The sequence below is a fragment of the Bombina bombina genome, chromosome 3 (genome assembly GCF_027579735.1).
Source record: "Bombina bombina isolate aBomBom1 chromosome 3, aBomBom1.pri, whole genome shotgun sequence".
Classification (NCBI taxonomy): domain Eukaryota; kingdom Metazoa; phylum Chordata; class Amphibia; order Anura; family Bombinatoridae; genus Bombina; species Bombina bombina.
The window spans coordinates 696,995,683-697,016,051 of NC_069501.1; the positions used below are offsets into that span (position 1 = coordinate 696,995,683).

The window sequence follows — 20,369 nt, forward strand, 5'->3', positions numbered from 1 at the left end:
CTTTGGCAAGAGTTTGTCTCAGCAAAGTGTGGCTTCTGTAACCAAGCAGACAATCAAACATCTCAAAAGCAGGGAAAAGGCAGTCACAAAGTCTCCTAGGAAATATCTACCCTAGTGGCAACAGCTTATATACACACTAGTACATATTGGTATCTCTTCAGTCTATGAAGAAACTGATTGATTTAAAAAAAAAAAAAAAAAAAAAAGTCAAATGGGAACATTTTGCTTTCAAAACTCTCTTAAAAACTCATGTTTAACAAAACTTGTTACCATTGGTTTACATTTTATATGTCATTACATTAGTTTGATCATTAAACACTTCTGTTTGCATTTAGGTTCCCTAATAATTTGCTCTTTACAAGTGCTTCAGGAGAACTCTGGAAAATGGTCCGCATTGGTGGCCAGCCTCTTGGATTTGGTATGTGTTTACAGGCTTGTATTATTAGTGAGTTTTAATTATAATACATAATGCAATGCCACAGATGAGAAGCTTCTTGTAGGAGAGTTCTGACAATATTATTGGTAAAAATGACCCATATAATAGAAATATTGTTTATGCTGTAAAACATTGTTTTTTTCTAATATTCATGTACTAGTGGTATTTATTGCCTTGGTCAACTTAAAATTAATAATAATATTATAATCATATTACTGCTCAATTTCCTATTTTATAATGGGCTAATAACTCCTATATTCGTTAATTAATTTTGTTATATACTCTGAGCTTTTTTTAGAGGGACATAATAATTAAAATATAAATGTGCATTTCAGTTTTTAAAAGCACGCTTTTGTTATGTACTTGTAATAGTAAAAACGTTTAAGGAAAAGGGTTGCTACTGTGTATATATGCTGCACTTGTCCTGTGCATCAGTATTTAAAGGGATACTAAACCCACATTTTTTTTCTTTCTTGATTCAGATAGAGCATGCAATTGTAAGCAACTTTCTAACTTATTCCTATTATCATTTTTTCTTCGTTCTCTTGCTTTCTTTATTTGAAATAGAAGGCATCTAAAACTAAAGAGCCAGCCAATTTTTGGTTCAGACCGTGGACAGCACTTGTTTAATGGTGGGTGCATTTAGCCACCAATCAGCAAGCACAACCGAGGATGTGAGCCAAAAATGGGCCGGCTTCTAAACTTACATTCTTGCTTTTGAAATAAAGATAGCAAGAGAATGAAGAAAAATTGATAATAGGAGTATATTAGAAAGTTGCTTAGAATTGCATGCAAAAAAAATTTGGGTTCAGTGTCCCTTTAAATACTCCAACTGCTTACATAGCCAGTGGTGCTTGAATTAAATGCAGGTGTACAGGGCACACACAGCATATGCTTATATGCCACTGAATCCGTAATACATTTTACTAGAAGCATTTTTACTAATGCAAGTATATCACAAAAATGCAACTGTTTCAATTTTATAGGGACAGTCTACCTGAAATTTTGTATTTGTTTAAAAAGATAATCACTTTATTACCCATTCCCAGTTTTGCATAACTAACACTGTTATATTAATACATTGTTTACCTCTATGATTACCTTTATATAAGCCTCTGCAGACTGCCCCCTTATCTCAGTGCTTTTTTTTTTTTTTTTTAGCTTTTTACAGTCTTCAATGTTGGCAAACTACTGCTGGTTCTTTTGAACCCATTATCATTTTCCACAGGAGTAAGACCAATGTTATTTTTATGCTACACATGAACTAGCACTGTCTGGCTGTAGTTCAAGATTGTAAAAAGCTTAAAGAGACATGATACTTGCATGTTGAATCACTTTAAAGTGCAGCTAAAGTATTCATAGAGCATTTACACTGGTGACCTGAAGAAATTGTGAGGTAAATTATCTTCCATTTTTACATAGAGATGCTCAGGGGATATTTTCATGTCAGCTTTTTACAGTTATGTTGCATCACATTCAAGTGATTTAGCATATTAGTATAATGTCCCTTAAAAACAAAAGCACTGAGATAGCGGGCAGCCTGCAAGGGCTTGGAAACAGGCAATCTTATAGGTTATAAAGTATATTCATTACAATGTTGGTTATGCAGAGCTGGAGAATGGGTAGAAAAGGCGTTATCGATCTTTTTAAACAATATAAAATTGTAGACGGTCCTTTTTAATTGTATGTGTATAAATTTGGATTTCAGTCGTAAATTGATGATGGTCCACAGTCCTCCATAACATATGGGATATATTTCCAACCACTAGGAGGAGGTCAAGAACCCATACAAGATATGTAAAACCATCCCACATTCCATCTCTCTCTTGGTTTGTTCTTGACCTCATAGGAGATGGTTGAGAATAGAGGTTGTTCCAGCTACTTGCTTATGGATTATAAATTAGGAGCTCAGACCTATGTGAGACCCAGGTTCCCTAGGGAGTATCATTTACAATGAAAATAGAAGAGAAACTTCACAGCAGCTGAATGATACAGGGACAAATGAGTACTCTGTTATGTGCATAGCATTTCCCTAATGGGACTTCAGCCATAACTACCATCAGGCATCACAGGGACTCGTCCCTATCCTTCCCCTGAAGGACTCAGGTATTTCCTACTGCAATCCTCTGTGGTACTCTATACCTGCATTGGTTGGGCTCTCTACTGGATACTGCTGCATTGACATGCCTAGTAAGCCAGTGGAGAGGTGCTGTGTAAGGTAAGATACTTTAAACGGCACACATACAGCCTAGAGACTATTTGTAGGTACTCTGACACAGCTGTATGGTGTATACCGTCTAGGGATATATCTTTCATGCATTGTACTCTGTAGGTTTATTTCTTAATGCAGTTCTGCAGGATTTATCTGTATTTTAATACAACAGTGGAGATGCTTTAGAGATATGATCTATTGATATCTCTTTTCTACCTATGTTATGTGCCATTTATATCTATGACGATATTGAACATTGATCATAAATATTTTCTTTTACAGTGGGAATCCTTTAGAGATAAGGTTTATTGGTATCTATTGTATGGGTAATTTATAGGTATGCACATCTGTTTATCATGCAGACACTGAGCATTGAGCATGAATATTTTAATGGATCATGTACATTGTGTATTTAAATGCTAAAGATATATGCAGTCTCTGCTTATCTGGACATGGATTTACAAGTATCCAATGTGTACCTGTTGATCTATATGCGCTGCTCCTTTAGTCTGTAAGGCTACATGGCAATATAAATATGTGCAGATGCTTAAGTAGGTACATAAATACCACTGCTACTACTTATATAATCATCTTATGATAGCTGATTCAGATGCAGTTTATTTGCCCCATTTTAACTTAAGACCCCTTTAATGGCTTGCGACCTCAGTTGTCATAGAAATATTTACATTTGGTATAAAGAATGCTTTGGATTTTCCGTCTGCCAATTTTTTTTCTTGAGGACACAAAGTCTGTCTTTGACCCTTGGGACGTCCTCCCTTCGTCAGTCTTGGCCTATTGTTCCAACAGGATCTGGGTTTTAGAAGAGTGCAAGGAGTTAGGTTTCCTCTAGAGGCAAGTTACCAATCAACATTCTGGAACTTAGAGTGATCTTCTGGTTCTTAGCCATGGCCTCTATTGAAGGAGGAAAAGTTTTATTGTTTCCAATTGGACAACATATCAGCGGTGTCCTACATAAATTATCAAGGGGGATATCTGCAGTTCACTGGCCATGCAGGATGTTTCTAAACTCTGTGTTAGGCAGAGAGAACTTTTTGCTCCCTTTTGGCAATTCACATACCATGTGTGAACAACTGGGAGGTGGATCATCTCAGCGGTCTATCGGTCCATTCAAGAGATTGGTCTCTCCATTAGGATTCTTCAATCACTCATAGAGATCAAAATGGGCTTACAGGACATATATCTGATTATATTTCATTTAAATCACACACTTCCAAGCAATTGTGTGAGATCAAAATACCCAAAGGCTCTCCTAATAGTCGCCTTGGTGTGTCCATGGGACCTTCATCTAGCATACCTGTTTCCAAGTATCATACTTGAACCAAAGAGGTGTCAACATCAGTAATATAAATTTCTCCAGCCTGACTCACCAGGACTTGGCATGGGGATACATTGCAGATATTTCTCGCTCTCCATGGCTTCTTCCTCTGACACAAGACCTTTAGTCTCAGGTTTCTCTTTTTCATCATTATCTCTAATCTTTACATTTTATGGTGTGGAGCTTCAACGCCTAGTTTTGAGACATATAGTTTTCCTTGATGCAGGCCAGAAAGCCTGTAACCCAAATAATTTATTACTGGATTTGGAAGGCATTTTTTTAAATGGTGTTCTTCCAGAAGGTTTTCTGGGTATTACCTTAGGATTCCTAGACTCCTTCAATTTTTCTCAGGATGACAAAATCAAATTTCTACTTTATCTGTTCTTTTTAATAGGAAGTTGGGCCAAACCTCCTCAGGATCAGACTTTTGTCTAGGTGTTCATTAGAAATAGGCCAATTGTGATTCCTATTTTCCACCCTGAAATCTGAATTTACTTTTCATTTTTTTTTTTTTTTTTTTTAAATATTTATTTATATCCAACAAAGTGTACAATCAAATGAATTCAACCTCTTTGCGCCACGCAGGGCTAGGTAAGACATATTGTAAAATAAAATGGAACAGTTTAGAACAACAGATTCACTTTCTCTTAGCAAATTAATGAACCCCTTATATGAAATATTTGTACACTTAGCTGGGATTTTTCTATTTTAAGTACAATTAAACACTCAAATAAACAAGAACACACAAAAAGGAAATAGAGAGGAAAAAAAAAAAAAAAAAAAAGGAAGACCAACAGCAAAAGACGGTGATACAATATCTACTCTCCGGTACATTAACGTATTTCGATCATAACAATCGTATAAACCGTCAGAGTTTTCTACTTATTACATTAATTTCTAGGCTATATGGGTATGCACCCTGATGTTGGGATTTTACATTTATTACAAACGAACACAAGTGATCACCTATCAGTTATAGAGGGAAAAAAGGAAGAAAAAAAAAAAAAAAAAAAAAGTCTTCTCCCAGTCCTCTGCCCCCTCTCCCCTTCTCATCTATGGAATCGATTGTCTCCAGAGTTCTGGGTAACTATCTGATAACATTAATTGTAGAAATTCTGCTGATTTACTAAAGTATCTTAATACTTGTAGCTGAACTTCCTTAGATTGACTTAAGATAACTTTATCCCATTTTACTAAGAACTGTTTAATCTTGTTTTCTTCGAATATTTGTGGGTCCTGCTGTTCTAGTAACATTTGATATTGGATATTACGGGTAACAGAAGCTATACTTGGAGCATTTCTATCCTTCCACCTTCTTAAGATCATCTGTCTTACTAATAATATTGTTGTGTTTATCAGAGATTTATTTTGAACCTGGTCCTGTATCAAGAAAAAAATATGTACCGGCTTAAGTGTTATTCTGACCGGTAGAAATCTGTTTAGCCAGAATTCTACCTATTTCCATAGCTTAATGATTTTAGGACAGGCATTAAAGACATGGAAGAGATCAGCATAAGGGAATCTACATCTGAGACAGGCCGTGTTTCCTTTCCATTTAGCTAATCTACTGGGAGTAAGATATGCTCTGTTTAATAGCTTCAAATGCGATTCTCTTATTGCCATATTACTGGAAAATTTCTTTACCCTATTAAAACTCCTTTGAAAGAATCCTCGGTCTATTTCAGGGAAATCTTGTTGCCACATACAAAAAAGACTATTTATTCTTGCCTCTGCATCCTTAGAGATAAGTAATTGATATATATATGAAATAGAGTGCTTCCCAATGGAGAATAAATTTATAACCGGCTCTAATGGGCCCAGTGACCAGCCTTCCCCCTCCAGTGTCTCCAGACTATACAGGAAATGCCTGATTTGGAGATAGGCAAAAAATGATCTTCTATCTAAGCTGAACTCTTTCATTAGGGATTCAAAGGCTTTTACCTGGTTAGACAGTGGGTCTACCATCTGGCGTAGGAATATCAAATTATTTGCTGACCATTTCGCAAAGGCAGAGAAGGTACAGCCACTTTCAAAGTCAGGATTTCCTCTAATGGGTAGATATTTAGAGAGGGTGTGCCTAATCTTTAAATTTTTACAGATTTTATGCCAGGCTATAATTACATTATGTATTGTAAATTTTAAAGTGCACTTTCGCGCCTTTGAATGGTGTGAAATATGTAATAATGCTTTGGGCACGTAGGGAGATGCAATATGCTCCTCAATCTCGAGACTGGTGACATAATTAGCGTTGGTTAGCCAGTCGAGGGCAATTCTAGCAAAACAGGCTAAATTATAGTTTACCAAATTTGGTAGGGCAAAACCGCCCATTTCTTTTGGATGCATTAATCTAGCTAATGCGATACGGGGTTTTTTGGAGGCCCAGAGAAAGCGGGAACACCCTGCATTAAATTTTTTGATGTCGACCTTTCGTAAAAATACAGGGATGTTTTGAATGAAAAATAGAATTCTTGGGAGGGTTCGCATTTTAATTAGTGCAATCCTTGCCGAGAGTGACAGTGGTAATCTTTCCCACTTCTGCATCTCTGAAAGACATTTCCTCTATATAGGCGTAAAATTTAAATCGTACCATTTTTCTGGGTTTCTAGAGATATTAATTCCTAGATATTTAATAAAGTTGTCAGTTAATTTAAATGGGTTTTCCAAGAGGCTATTTTTTTTTTTAATTATCCAGAGGATTTCCGATTTAGATAAATTTACTCTATAGCCGGTGAAATCGCTAAATTCCGCCAATAGATCTACTATAATTGGGATGTTTTTCGGAGAATTCTTTATATAGAATAAGATATCATCCGCGTAGAGAGATAGAGTTACCTTTTGGTGTTTTAACTTGATACCTTCAAGTATTTCTCTGCTTTTTATAGCTAAAGGTTCTATTGCCAGATCGAACAGCAGGGGTGAGAGAGGACACCCCTGTCTTGTTCCTTTGCAGAGAGTTATTGGCGGAGAGAGAATATTATTTATACTCAGATATGAAATAGGATTTTGATATAATAGGGAGATATATGTAAGGAAGTGTCCTGAAAAAACAAAATTGTTTAGTGTCGTAAATAAGTGATCCCATAGGACAGAATCAAAGGCCTTTTCGGCATCGACTGTCAGTAGAGCAAAATCGTGCTTCAGGTCTGACCCTGCCCTATGGGAGGCTCGTATATATTCAATCAATAGCATCGCCTTTCTTATATTTTTCTGCGCTGTTCTGCCCGGTATAAAACCGGTTTGATCCGGGTGAACCACGTCTCCAATAACTTTTTTAAGGCGCAAAGCTAATATAGTTGCTAACATTTTATAATCGTTATTGAGGAGTGAAATGGGTCTATATGCATCGAGTGAATTGGGGTCCTTATCCATTTTTAGGATCAGTGTGATATTGGAAGCCGTAAAGTTTTGGGAGGGTTTGCAGTGTGACAAAAAATAGTTGTTAAATAACTTAGTCAGCGTAGGAGCAATCTCTTCCTTGAGTATTTTGTAGAATTCGATAGGCAATTGGTCCGGGCCTGGCGCCTTGCCTAAAGTTGAATCTTTAACAACTTTTATAATCTCCTCGACTGTAATCTCCTTATTTATTATATTTAACTGAGCATCAGAGATTTTTGGGATCTTAATACTATTCCAAAACCTGTCTTTCGTTTCCTGATTGACTTCAGCAGGAGCATATAACTTCTGAAAAAATAAAAAGAATTGCCTGTTGATATCCTTTGGGGTATTAAATTTTTGGCCTTCAGATACTATTGATCCTATGTAATTATTTTTCCTTCTGCTTTTCGAAATATTAACCAACATTTTTGCCATCCTTGAGGAGGCAGTACCAAACAGCGCTTTATTTTTGAGTTCAGCTTGTAACTGGTTTTGTGTCAAGAATATTTCCCTTTCTTTTTTTTTTTTTTTTGTAATAATTTTTTATTCGGTTTAAAGATTATAAGTAACAATTGGGGACACGCAGGACCCCTGATCTGAAAGACACAAACATGAGATTAAAGTACACATGTCAAAGAATATTGAACATAGATTCAACACAAATAGGTATACCCATATACAAAATCAAAAATACCCTCTCGTAAGAGGGTTTGTGGCGAAAATAGTCCGCCTAGTTTGAACCCTGGTGTGGGCTCTATAACTGGGGGGGGGGGGGAGGTGAACTAGTACAGAATAACCAATGTAACTGAACATAAAGGTGAGTATGTATAGCATAGTATAAGAGTTAAAAATAAGTGTCACTTGTTCTAAATATAATTATTTTTCCTTCTGCTTTTCGAAATATTAACCAACATTTTTGCCATCCTTGAGGAGGCAGTACCAAACAGCGCTTTATTTTTGAGTTCAGCTTGTAACTGGTTTTGTGTCAAGAATATTTCCCTTTCTTTTTTTTTTTTTTTTTTTTTGTAATAATTTTTTATTCGGTTTAAAGATTATAAGTAACAATTGGGGACACGCAGGACCCCTGATCTGAAAGACACAAACATGAGATTAAAGTACACATGTCAAAGAATATTGAACATAGATTCAACACAAATAGGTATACCCATATACAAAATCAAAAATACCCTCTCGTAAGAGGGTTTGTGGCGAAAATAGTCCGCCTAGTTTGAACCCTGGTGTGGGCTCTATAACTGGGGGGGGGGGGGGGGGGGGGGAGGTGAGAACTAGTACAGAATAACCAATGTAACTGAACATAAAGGTGAGTATGTATAGCATAGTATAAGAGTTAAAAATAAGTGTCACTTGTTCTAAATATAATGTTCTTTCCTTAGCTTACCTTCATGTATAACATGACCTAGCGAATTATAGGTGACATAGTGCTGGACATCTTACGGAGTCTAGGACCCATCTACCATGCCATGGGGTCGTACCGTTTAACAACATTAGATTAAATGGTCTGAGCTTGCATCTATCTTATGGGAATGGATTATCCCTTGGGTATTACAGCCCTCATCTACAATATAGACTTCTCATGTTAGTGAGACCAACTCTCCTACGTAGCCCTTCTCCTTGCTGTATATAAGGGTTTATATTAGTTGATCCTAGGTTGGCGTGTTCGTGGACTAAACTTCCTTTATGTGGTCTCCCTCCAGACCCTGGCCACTGGTCCAGAAGGAGGAACACATATTATAAGTGAAAGGATAATGATACATAACAATACATTGGCGATATATACTTGTCCCTATCGAGGGCCCCCCTCAAACCCCCAGACTGGACAAACACATATACAGGGTTTATCAGTATCATTAAGGTATTGTGTCAGTAACACACGTACAACACGGTTGTTGTGTAGCTGCTGTGGCATTTGTTGCACTTACACTTATATAAGCATCCCACCCGGGGCTCCCCACCAACCCGCAGGTGAGGTATAAAGACTAAATGTCCGCAGCTGCTAATATAAAAGCCGTCCGCCGACCACATGATAAGAGCAAATAGCAAGCTAAAATAGTATTAAGGACCCCCAACATTGTTAATAAGATTATCTTTAAACATCTCTTATAGCAGACTCATTGGAACTACAAACATTAAGGTAGTGGCATGACCTAGACTATAAAATTAGAAATGTGGTATGCCTGATTTTGGGTGCTTGATATTGGCATACCGTAGCATAAAAAAATGTACACATTGGCTTATATACATTGTAGAGTAATACATAAGAACACTCATTGTAGGTATGGAATATACTATACACAGGTTAACAAAAAATAATAGCAGCAAGTGTATTAGCGGTATATGGGTACTCTACATTACACTCTGTCTTAAACCCCTCTAAATGTCTTCAATGGGCCCTATGTTCATTTTCGATATGGCTGTTATGCTGCTAGTATATGCACAGACAGGAATATGCCCCAACGAATATAGGGTGAGAGTGTAGCTAGAGGGTGATGAGCCTAGACCTCTCTAAACACATTATGTTTCAGAAGGTAGATTATTGGTTTAAGTAAATAAGGGCTAATCTGACAAACAAACAGTAAACAATCATATAACTTGGATGACCAAGGGATGTCCACAGCCTTTCACATAATGTCTTTATATCTAAGGTCCCTAGAAGGATAGATGGGTGATGGAAGCGTTCCACTCAGCATAGGAATTCCCTAGCAGTGCGAAGTTCAGTTTGCTCTGGGGAATGTGTGGAAAGTTCCAATAGAATACCTTGTAGGGTGCATCATTGAGAAGGAGGTTGATTTGTCCGTTTCAAAAACATTGTTGAGGTGACAACATCTAGGCCTCAGGGCAACCCCCTACCTCTGTACTAATAAAGCTTAACCCACTCCTGTCCTGGTTCTTATTGCGACCTGTGGTCTGTACTTAGGCCTGAGTGGGGAGCATACTTCGTTTGAGAGAAAGCTATAGGAAGGGCGAGAGCAGAATCCTGTATCAGTAAAAGGGTATAATCTCAAAGGGCCAGACTGTAGGCCTGGTTTTGTGTGGTGAACGGTAAGTGATATGTTACTCAGCGCGGTATCATGTATCCATTGCTGGCTAGACCCCTGTGCACCAAGGAGTAGGAGCCCAATATCCAGCCCCGTTATCTTAAGGGCATGGATGTCTGTGGTCTGTTCCGACGTACAGAATGTGTCCCTAAATTGGGTAGGCTCCGCAATGAAGACCCTGTGGGTTTCTGGTAACCAGCTCCTCAGATAAGTTGGAGCCTGCCACTCCGATGCCGTTTTGACTGGTGCCAAGAGTATCTCAGCTCTCAGGTGTGGCCCCTCAGTAAGTCTCTGCTCAGTCGCTTGTTCTCCTTCGAAAGAGGACCCAGAGGAAGCTACTAAGTCAGCCGCATCCCATGACGCATCAGAAGCCGATTCCTGCTGGTTCAACTGTAGACCTCCAGCCACCCGCCTTGGATCAATAGCATTCCTCAGGCTCCCCCACTCTGTTTCAGTCAGCTTGCGTAGCTGGTGAAAGTGGCTGTTCAGAATGCCTTCCATGTCGCTTAGGCGGAGCTGAGTGGTGTTCGCCATCTTAGTGGAAGGACGGTCTGTTGCAAACTTTAACTTGCAAGTAAGATCCTGTCGAGAGGAGGTTAGTGGGCTGTGGGTTGATTACCAGTCGCTAGATAGTAGTTGCGGCTTGCCTGGGATCAGGGCAGCGGCAAGTACAATTGTCGAGCAACTTTGGTTGTTCTCCGGCTGCAATGCTATGTGGTGTGTCATGGCGCGCTGTGTTGGGCCTCAGTGTTCAGATCGTGACTGTGCTGCAATCCACCGCTCCCATCTCAGTCTGAGCATCGATGTCCGTGATATTTAGATACCTCAAGTTTGCTGGTTACCAGGGTCAGTTCTGAGTATTAACTCTAATATATATCTCTTTTAAAATGCCTTTTTAATGCTATTTTGAACGGAGCTCATGATGTTTGCGACCGTTCTGTTCAGCGGTTGGCTCCGCCCCCTCTCCCTTTCTTTTTTAGCCCTCTGATAGATGTCCCAATTCTCTCTACTCGGATTATCAATATATCTAGTGAATTTATTCTTCAATGCATTAGTTAGTTGAAGTTCCCTTGCTTTTGTCTTTCTTTTCCTTTTGATCATGTAGGCCTTGATCTCCCCCCTAAGAAATGCCTTGGCGGCTTCCCAATATATTTCTATCTTGTGGAAATATTCCTTATTTAATGAAGCATAATCCCTCCATTTTTGAGTAAGCCAATTCCGAAAGTGGATATTGGCCTGGAGAAAGGAGGGGAAAAAAAACTTGCCACACAAATTCTCTCTGTTATTCCCCAGCTGGACAGATATAGAGATAATAGCATGGTCCGATAGAACTATGTTCTTAATATCTGACTTAATTTCCAAGCGTAGAAGTCTTTCCGTTACCAGGAACATGTCTATTCTGGAAAATGTATGAAAGGTCTTTGACTCACACGTGAACATTTTCTCATCCGGGTGTTGTGTTCTCCAGATATCCCTTAGCCCGAGACCCTTCATAAAAGATTTCAGAATTTTAGCCTCCTTTCTGGACCTATAAGAACCGCTTTCTCTTAATCTATCCAGCTGGGGAACACAGACGCTGTTAAAATCACCACCAATAATCAGTTGTGAATCTGCTGATTCGATTAGTTTTGTGTATAGCTCATCCCAAAAGTCTGGCCGACACTCATTTGGTGCATAGAGGTTGCATAGTGTATAGTGGCATTTGTTAATTTCTACTTCTAAGATAATATACCTGCCCTCTACATCGCTATACTGTGATATTAGCTGAAATTCTAAATCCTTATTAAAAATACAAGCTACTCCTCTCTTTTTTTTGACTGCTGAAGCCGCATACACTTCCCCAATCCATCCCATTCTTAGTTTTTCTATTTCCTTCAGACTCAGGTGTGTTTCCTGTAGGAAAGCAATATCAGGTTTATGACTCTTTAGATGGTGAATTATTTTTTTCCTTTTAATGGGGGAGGAAAACCCCCCCACATTCCATGACACTAACTTAAGTGAGTTTTTTATCTCTATTGCAGTACCTTTTTAGAACTACTAACAGCACCCAATAATGGGGAGTGACGACAAGGGAAGACCGAGAGGGGAGAGGGAGAGAGGAGGAGGAGAAGAAGAAGAAAAAAAAAAAAAGAAGGAAGACAACAACAGAAAACAACAGAAAACAGACAAAGACGAAAGGAAACAAAATAAATAGGTGGTAGAGAACGACCCACCAGATAGCCATTTGCTTGGTCCAAAATCAAGATACAACTTAATTCAGAATTTCTTATTTTTCTAAAAATTGCTTAACTTCCTCTACTGTATTTAGTATAACTGTATCAGTATCGAGAAAATTTTTGATTTTAGCTGGGTAAATCATTGTGGCTCTATATCCTGCATTAATTAGTTTTGTGCACCAAGGAGCCATCAATCTCCTCCTGTTAAAGGTTTCCACAGAAAAATCTTGGAATAGATAGATACGTTCTTTGTCTACCTCTATAACACCTTTTTTCCTGTAATAGGAGAGGAATCTCTGCTTGTCCTGAAAATTCAGAAGTTTCACTAAAACTGGTCTTTTAAATTTTGAGCCATTATCTTTCTTTGGCCCCAATCTGTGAGCCCTCTCCACAGCTATCTCTGTACTATTTAAGGGCATGTCTAACAGTTTTGGTAATGTAGTATTGATAAAGGTTATTAAATCAGAGAATTCTGAAGTCTCCGGGAGACCCACTATTTTCATATTGTTTCTCCGCGACCTATCTTCTAGGTCGTCGATACGTGCTTGCAGAGTATCAATGGTCTTAGTATGTGTATTTAAACATGTCTGATGAGTGTGCTGGAGATCCTCAATATCAGAGATCCTATTCTCCATTTCTCCTAACCTGCTTGAGACCTGTTTAAGTTCGTTTGTCAGAGTCGCTAAATCTGTTTTAACTTCTTCAAAGTGTGGTAGAAATAGATCCGACATTTGTTTTACCAAATTATTAGTATCTATCATAGTGTTAGAGCTCAGTATGGACTCTGTTGCCCCTATTTCTACATTGCCTATACTTGACCTGGGCTTTCTGTCTTTTATTTTTGGTGGCATTGTGTTTATCTCCGGTCTACTAATCCCTAGAAATTTGTCCATAAATCGAAATAGGTGGGAGGAAACAAAAGCTATACAGTCCGCGTGCCTGCGTGTATTTTTATTAGAGTGTGAATACCTATATTTATCCTTGAGGTAAAATTTTAATAAAGTGTGTAAAACTGTGTTTATCTCTTGAAGTGATATACAGAGGAGCCTAACAGTATATTTTTTTTTTTTTTTTTTTAAGAAAAGAGAAAAAAAAGAAGAGAGAGAAAAAGAAGAAAGGGGAGAAAAAAAAAAAAAAAAAAAAAAACGGTTAGGTGCAGAAGTGATTCAATAAAATAATATGTGACTATACGTGCCCTGTGTGTGTAAGATCCACCGTTCCTATATCTAAAATATTCCTGCTATGTGGGATTAGTAGTTCTATTGAGGCGTTAACCGTTTAGTTTAAATGTGGAGAGGAAGGGCCACAGAGCTCAGCAGATTCCTAAAAAAAAGGAGGACAAATAAACATGTATGCATGTAAACTCAAAAGGGTAAATGGATAGTTAACTCCTATCAAAACCATAGGGGTAAACCAGTTCCAGCACTAACTTCTCTCATACTACATGAGTCTCAGCTGTCTTTACAAATAAAGTCTTGTCTAGGTAGATAGTATAGTTTATAGACACAACCTAATGCAGTTACAGACAGTTTAAACTCAACCTTGCATATTACTACCTGTGGCAATTGACTATTCATACAATATTCAGCAGAGGAGAGTTTTACCCCCGCTATCAGTAAGATGTATCAGATAACCAGGTAAATTTTACTCCCACTGATTCAGTATATCATGTATATAGATAGGATAAAAAAAAACAACACAAAAAAAAAAAAAAAAAAAAAAAGGGACAGAAAGCATCTCATGAGATTACAATATTATATAGTGAAATTGCAAGAGAGGCAGAGGCAGTTCACTTTATGGTTAGAATTTGAAGTCAATAGCCCTTAAAGTCTCTGCCTTTGCTATAACCGTACTGTTCATTTAAGCCCAATAAGACAAAGAGCTCAGGATAGGGGATAACAGTAGTACGTCCCTTTAAGATATAATGTCAGCTTTTGAATAGTCCCATTTGGACAGCCCAATCGATATACTTCTACAGTCAGAACTTTTCAGGCAGTGAAGGGAAGCACCGTATTCAGCAGCTTTTAAGGTTAAGCAATCACCTCAGCTCCACGGCACCGTAAATCTCTCCCCAACCTAATTTATCTCAAATTTTCATGCCTGTAAATACAGACCAAACGATAAATTTTTTGCTGCCTGATGCAAAGAAGGCTTGTACAGTTATTTACAGTGCATAGGGGTATATGTCTATGACAAAAAACAACGACTTATCTTTTTCTTTGCCGGTGTCCTTCTCCTTCAGCTGCTCAATAGCAGCAATACAACTTCTGGCCTCCGTAATAATGATGACCCCAGAGGTATAGTGACCTTCCTCTCACCTCCTGTCCCGGGGTAAATAGATCATATTGCAAGCCATATAAAGATAGAAGTACACGGCACCTGTGCACCGTATCACCTTACAATCAACACTGAAACCCGGGGTTCTGGGAGGTTTATATTCCACAGGAGACGTTGGATACTGCTATCTTGCCGTCTTCGCTTAAGCACGAAACTCAGTGGAGGATAGTGATGCTTTCAGCCGTGTAGATCGCGTCTTTACCGGAATCTCACCCACCGGTTACCGGGATACCGGATCTTGACTTGCCTTGCCTTTCGATGACCTCTTTTCTCTTTCTTTTTTCCCTCCTATCCCAGGTCCGGAAAGAGTCAAGAGCGGCGAAAACCACCCCAACCCTCTCTAGACACCGGGGTCCTGGGAGTACAGCGAGGCGGGCTCACAACAGGCTGTGGAGTGGTGCGGCTGCTTCTACCACCTGTGACTCTAGCCAATGAGTCTTACAGCAATTTAGACTTCCCGCTATCCAGAAAGTGCAGCGCAACTTGAGGTATGAATCCCCTCGAGTCCGGGCACAGTCTTAGGCCAGGGCGAGATCCACTACAACGGCCGTGGAAAAGCCTGGGGGTGCCTGTGTATCGATGGAGTACTCAGGACGCCAGTTGCATGCGTCCACCTAGGCACCTCCTACAACCGGAAGTCCGAATTTACTTTTCTCTGCATGACAAGGTTCCTTGAACCAATGCATTCCATTGATATCTACTTTTACCTTGGAAATTATTATTAGCAATCTCTTCAGCAAGAAGAGTTTTTAAGTTGTTAACCTTCTCTTGTGATCTCCATTTCTAATTATTCACAAGGAGAAGGCTATACTTTGTACTTAATATGATTTTCCTCCTTAGGTAGTTTCAAAAGACAACATCATTCAAGAAATGATTGTTCCTTCATTGTGTTCGGATCCTGCTAACTCTAGGTAGCGGCTCTATCTCCAAGCTACTAAAGATCTCAGACAAACCTTTAGTTTGTTTTTTACTACTCTGGGACTCATAAGGGGCAGAAAGCTATTTAAGGTAGTGTTGGCCTCTTGGTTCAAATAAGTGATTCACAAGGCTTACTTGAAGGCAGGAAAGTCGCCTCCTAGTGTATTCAGCTCTTCTACAAGAGCAGTTGGAACAATGTGGGTTTTTAAAAATCATGCATCTTTGGAGCAGATTTGCAAAGCTGCAACATGTCTTCTCTGCATACTTTTTTCAGAGTTTATCAAGTTTTGGCTAAATAAGAACTGCTAGAAAAATTATCCCACCCTTTCTGTAACATAGACCATCGGCTCAGGTATTAATCCCATATGTTATGGAGGATTATGGACTATCATCATTTTACGAAAGAAAACAAAATTTATGCTTAACTGATAAATTATTTTCTTTCTGAATGATGATGGTCCGCAGGCCCCGCCCTGTTTCAATGTTTTGACAACCGCTCTAATAACACCTCTACAGACCCAGGTTTGTCTTTCCTACCTATATGTTTCCTATTCTCTAATCAGCTATATGTTAAACTAGAGAGAGGTGGGAGGGATTTTAAGCTCCCACTTGTGGCGGGAAATATATCCATATGCTGTTGGGGACTGTGGACCATCATCATTCCAAAAGAAAAGAATTTATCTGGTAAGCATAAATTTTGTTTTTGACTATTTTGACCCTTTTTTCCCTTATTAAGAAGCAATGCACGGAAGCTGTATGCCATATTCAAATTAGGTCATACTAGAGATCTATACAGTAACAGAATTATATTTTCCTATCTTGCATCCATGCCACTTTTATGCTTATTGATCTCTTATTTGACTTTGTAGCTGCTGTGTGGCATTATGCAGTGCTTAATTTTTTGTGCAAGATTCGTTAATGAGTTTTCAATATGCTCTGGGGAAACAGTGTGAACAGTAGTAATGGAAATCTTTCTTTTGTATAGATGAATGTGGAATCGTTGCCCAGATTTCAGAACCTTTAGCAGCTGCTGACATCCCAGCCTACTATATCAGTACTTTTAAGTTTGATCATGCATTGGTGAGTCTTAAGCAAAAGACATTTTGACTGCAAATGTGCCAGCTATGTTTAACCGGTTCATATATATCTGTATGATGTCATCTCCCAGAGATGAAGAATATGATCTTCTCATGCAGACCCTAGATGCTCTGATTTTGTTCCATTTTTCTTTTTGCAATATGTAATTCTTCACGGTTTTATAAAGGGTCTTATGTAATTTCTGTTAGAACATCTCATTCATATCTCATTTATAACCTCATTATGGTCTTAACGAGTTTCCCAGAATTGGTTTCCTTTGTTGAATGAATAATGTAAGTATTATATATCACATTTCATCACATTTTTTTTGTTTTTTACAATATCAGTATACAAAGTATTTGTCATAACACAAAAAGATCAGTCTTAGAAGTGATTAACAAAACCAAGTAGAAACAGTGCTATTAATCCATTAGTTACGCTGTACAAAGTTAGACAAATACAGCAGAAACCTCCTTTTTCTTCATAAATGGAATGAGTCCACAGCTGCATTCATTACTTTTGGGAATTAAGAACCTGGCCACCAGGAGGAGGCAAAGACACCCCAGCCAAAGGCTTAAATACTCCTCCCATGTACCTCATCCCCCAGTCATTCTTTGCCTTTCGTCCCAGGAGGTTGGCAGAGAAGTGTCAGAAGTTTGTTTAGGTCTCTTATGGAGGGTAGTACTCTTTGACATGGGACAGGAGTTTTAAGTAATCCTGTCAGTCTCTCAGTGAGGGCTTGGATGAAAGTTAGAGTCCGGAGATGCAGGAAGAGTCTTTCTGCAAAACCATCCCGACTCATTTTAACAACTCCACAAGCAATTGGCGTTGTCGAACTTCGCTTCGCTGCCTGCTTCCTTCTCTCAAGTCCATGGCAGAGGTGAGGCTACTATCCGTCACACTTGAAGGGACGTGTTCCTTTTCCACGGCGTAGATTCCGGTAAGATCGTTTCATTTGACTTCTTCATGATTGTACTGTAACTCATTTGTTCCTGCAAACTCACATGAAAAATACAGGGTCTCAGTGGGACTCCTTTAGTATCTTGGAATCAAGGGTTAATATCTCCTGAGGGGTTTTTTAATCATGTTTGTTATGTGATTCAATCTGCTTATCTGTAGTGTTAACTGGGCTCGTTTCTTTTTGGAACATAACAGCCTTTTGAAGTGACGCGACCTTAGGGTTGGGCTGTACAGTTCACCTTGTGACCGGGTGTGTTTGCGTTCTGGTCTCCCATTTCCACATTCCTGACTGTGTGGTGACGGAGAATTCTAGTCCGCTGGTGTCTGGTTCATAGGAGGTGGTAAATGCCCCAGCCATTGTGGGTGTCAGGTGCCATTTAAATTGTTTTATATATAGTCCATTTTTTTGGTATCCTTTATCCAGTTATGGAGAATGCTGATGTTGACATTGTTCAACTTTCTGATTCAGATTCTTCATCCTGTGATGAATGCGAATTGGCCCCATTGACTCAGGTTAGTCAGTTATGTTCTTTAGGCCGTCCTAGAGTGCCTTGTTCCTCGGGCTCGGGGATTCAAGGTCCTGCTGAGCCATCTGCCTTGGGGGGCCCTGTCCCCCGGGAGGCGCGTTCCCTACTGCTCCCTACTACTACTACACATGCGGGTAACCCAGGTTATGTGTTTCCCTCCTCGGAGGGTGGAGGATTGTTCCCCCTGGAGGTTGTGGCACATTTTTGCTTTTACATACTTTTGGCGTTTGCTCGTCTACAAAGTCCAAATATTTATTTGCCGTTGTGCTCATGCCCGATTGCCCCAGGTCTCTCAGCCACTGGAGGGCTTGTGCAGTTCCCTGCGGGTGTAACTGTTCCTGAGTGTTGTGCCTTTTATTATAAGCTGGCTTGCCTTCGTGTTTTACTCAGACACTTTTTTGAGCTGTTTGGGGCCCTATCTTTCTCGGTTATGGGACTCATCAGTCTCCTCCTTCGAATGGCTCACCTCATTAGAAATGGGGGGATGAGGTAATCTCCTTTAAATCTTGTTATCAAGATCCTTCCCCGTTTTGTTGGAAGAACAGGGTTTCCGTTGGGCTGGTCTTTCTGTTCTTCTTGGGCGTTAACCCTCGGCTTGCCTTTTATTTTATTTTATCCGGTTAGGATTAATTTTCTTTTTCATGCTATGTTTCCTGCGGGAACTTAAAGTCTCTGGGATTGATACTCGCTGTTTACTTCTACAGAAGTTGTTCGGGACACGTTAGTCCCATGTTTGTCTGTTTTTCTTTCTCCCTCTCTGAGGGCGGATTTAGCCAGCTTGGCAGTTATGACCCTGGTTACAGGCTGGTCCTGCTTGGGTTCAAATCTTCTGTCTTGCGGCTTATTCAGACACGTGACGCCTATTATACCTTGCTGGTCAGGTTGGGGTGCTGAGTGCTTTTAACATCATTTATGTTCTTGTTACTTGTTTTACAAGTTTCAGCTATGCATTCTCGTCCGGCTTTTGGGATTGTTTCAGTCCTAAATAGCCGTTTCTCTGGTGACTGAGTTAGTGAATTTTGCTGTGTCACTCTGTTGTTTTCCGATACCCTCGGAACCTAGAGTTTTCCTTCCCACATGGTGGGAAATAAGAGGATTTAGCGACTCTTTCCGCCGGTCGGGGCGGTGTTGCTTTAGGAAATTGTCCTTTTCTGACTTGTTCCTTTAGTGGTTGGTTCTCTTCTTCATTGAGACCTCTTGGATTGTTCATTTCTCCTTGTGGATGGGTCGCCTTTAGGGGACTTTGATTCCCTTCAGGAGTTGGTTGTTTCTTTTTCGGGACATTAGACAGTGAGGTCCTTTTGGGCTCCGGTTAGGGGTCCTTTCCCGGTGTTGGGAATGCTCTGCATCTCTTTCTTGGGATAGATGAGGTTCTAGTGGTTTTCCACTCATATGGTTCAGGTATTGCCATCCAGGTGGCATCCAAACTTATGTTTTACTGTCCTCGCACTTCGAATCTGAGGTGATGTGGAGGCTGGATGTTGCTCTTTTGGGTGACTTGTCCTCACTGTTCCCCTTGCATCTGGAGCTCGTGGCTAGATGGACAGCTAGCTAAGCTTACTAATGCTCTGTGGCTACTTGTTCTGTTGCTAGTTCAGTCCCCGGCGAGGCCTACTCAGCCTTTCCTCCTTTCGAGGTTGATAAAATGAGCAGCGCCCTGTGTCCCTTAAGGGAGATTAGTTGCACTTTCAAGCACAGTCATGTTAAGGTGGCTTGGACGCCTGTTAGCTCTAGTGTCCTTTTATGGCCTTGGCTCTTTGGAGTGTTGGGCTTCTGCAAGGGGTGGTCTCTTCCCTTTGGGTCAGGACTTGCAAGGGCTTCTTGCTCTTGTTATCTGGGTTATTCTGAATTTTTTTTCCCTGGGAGGTCTGTTTTTTTTATATCAGACGAGGGATTTATGTTCATGGAAGATTGTTTAA

The 20,369-nt window shown here is 39.6% G+C and overlaps 1 protein-coding gene across 1 annotated transcript in view; it reads left to right on the forward strand.

The window, feature by feature from the left end:
- Nucleotides 1–20,369, forward strand: part of CASTOR2 (cytosolic arginine sensor for mTORC1 subunit 2) — a 666,243-nt gene that overhangs the window by 632,979 nt on the left and 12,895 nt on the right. Inside the window, exons 7-8 of the mRNA XM_053707472.1 lie at nt 336–418; nt 16,872–16,966. Coding sequence (XP_053563447.1) covers nt 336–418; nt 16,872–16,966 — 178 coding nt within the window. The remainder of the gene's footprint in view (nt 1–335; nt 419–16,871; nt 16,967–20,369) is intronic.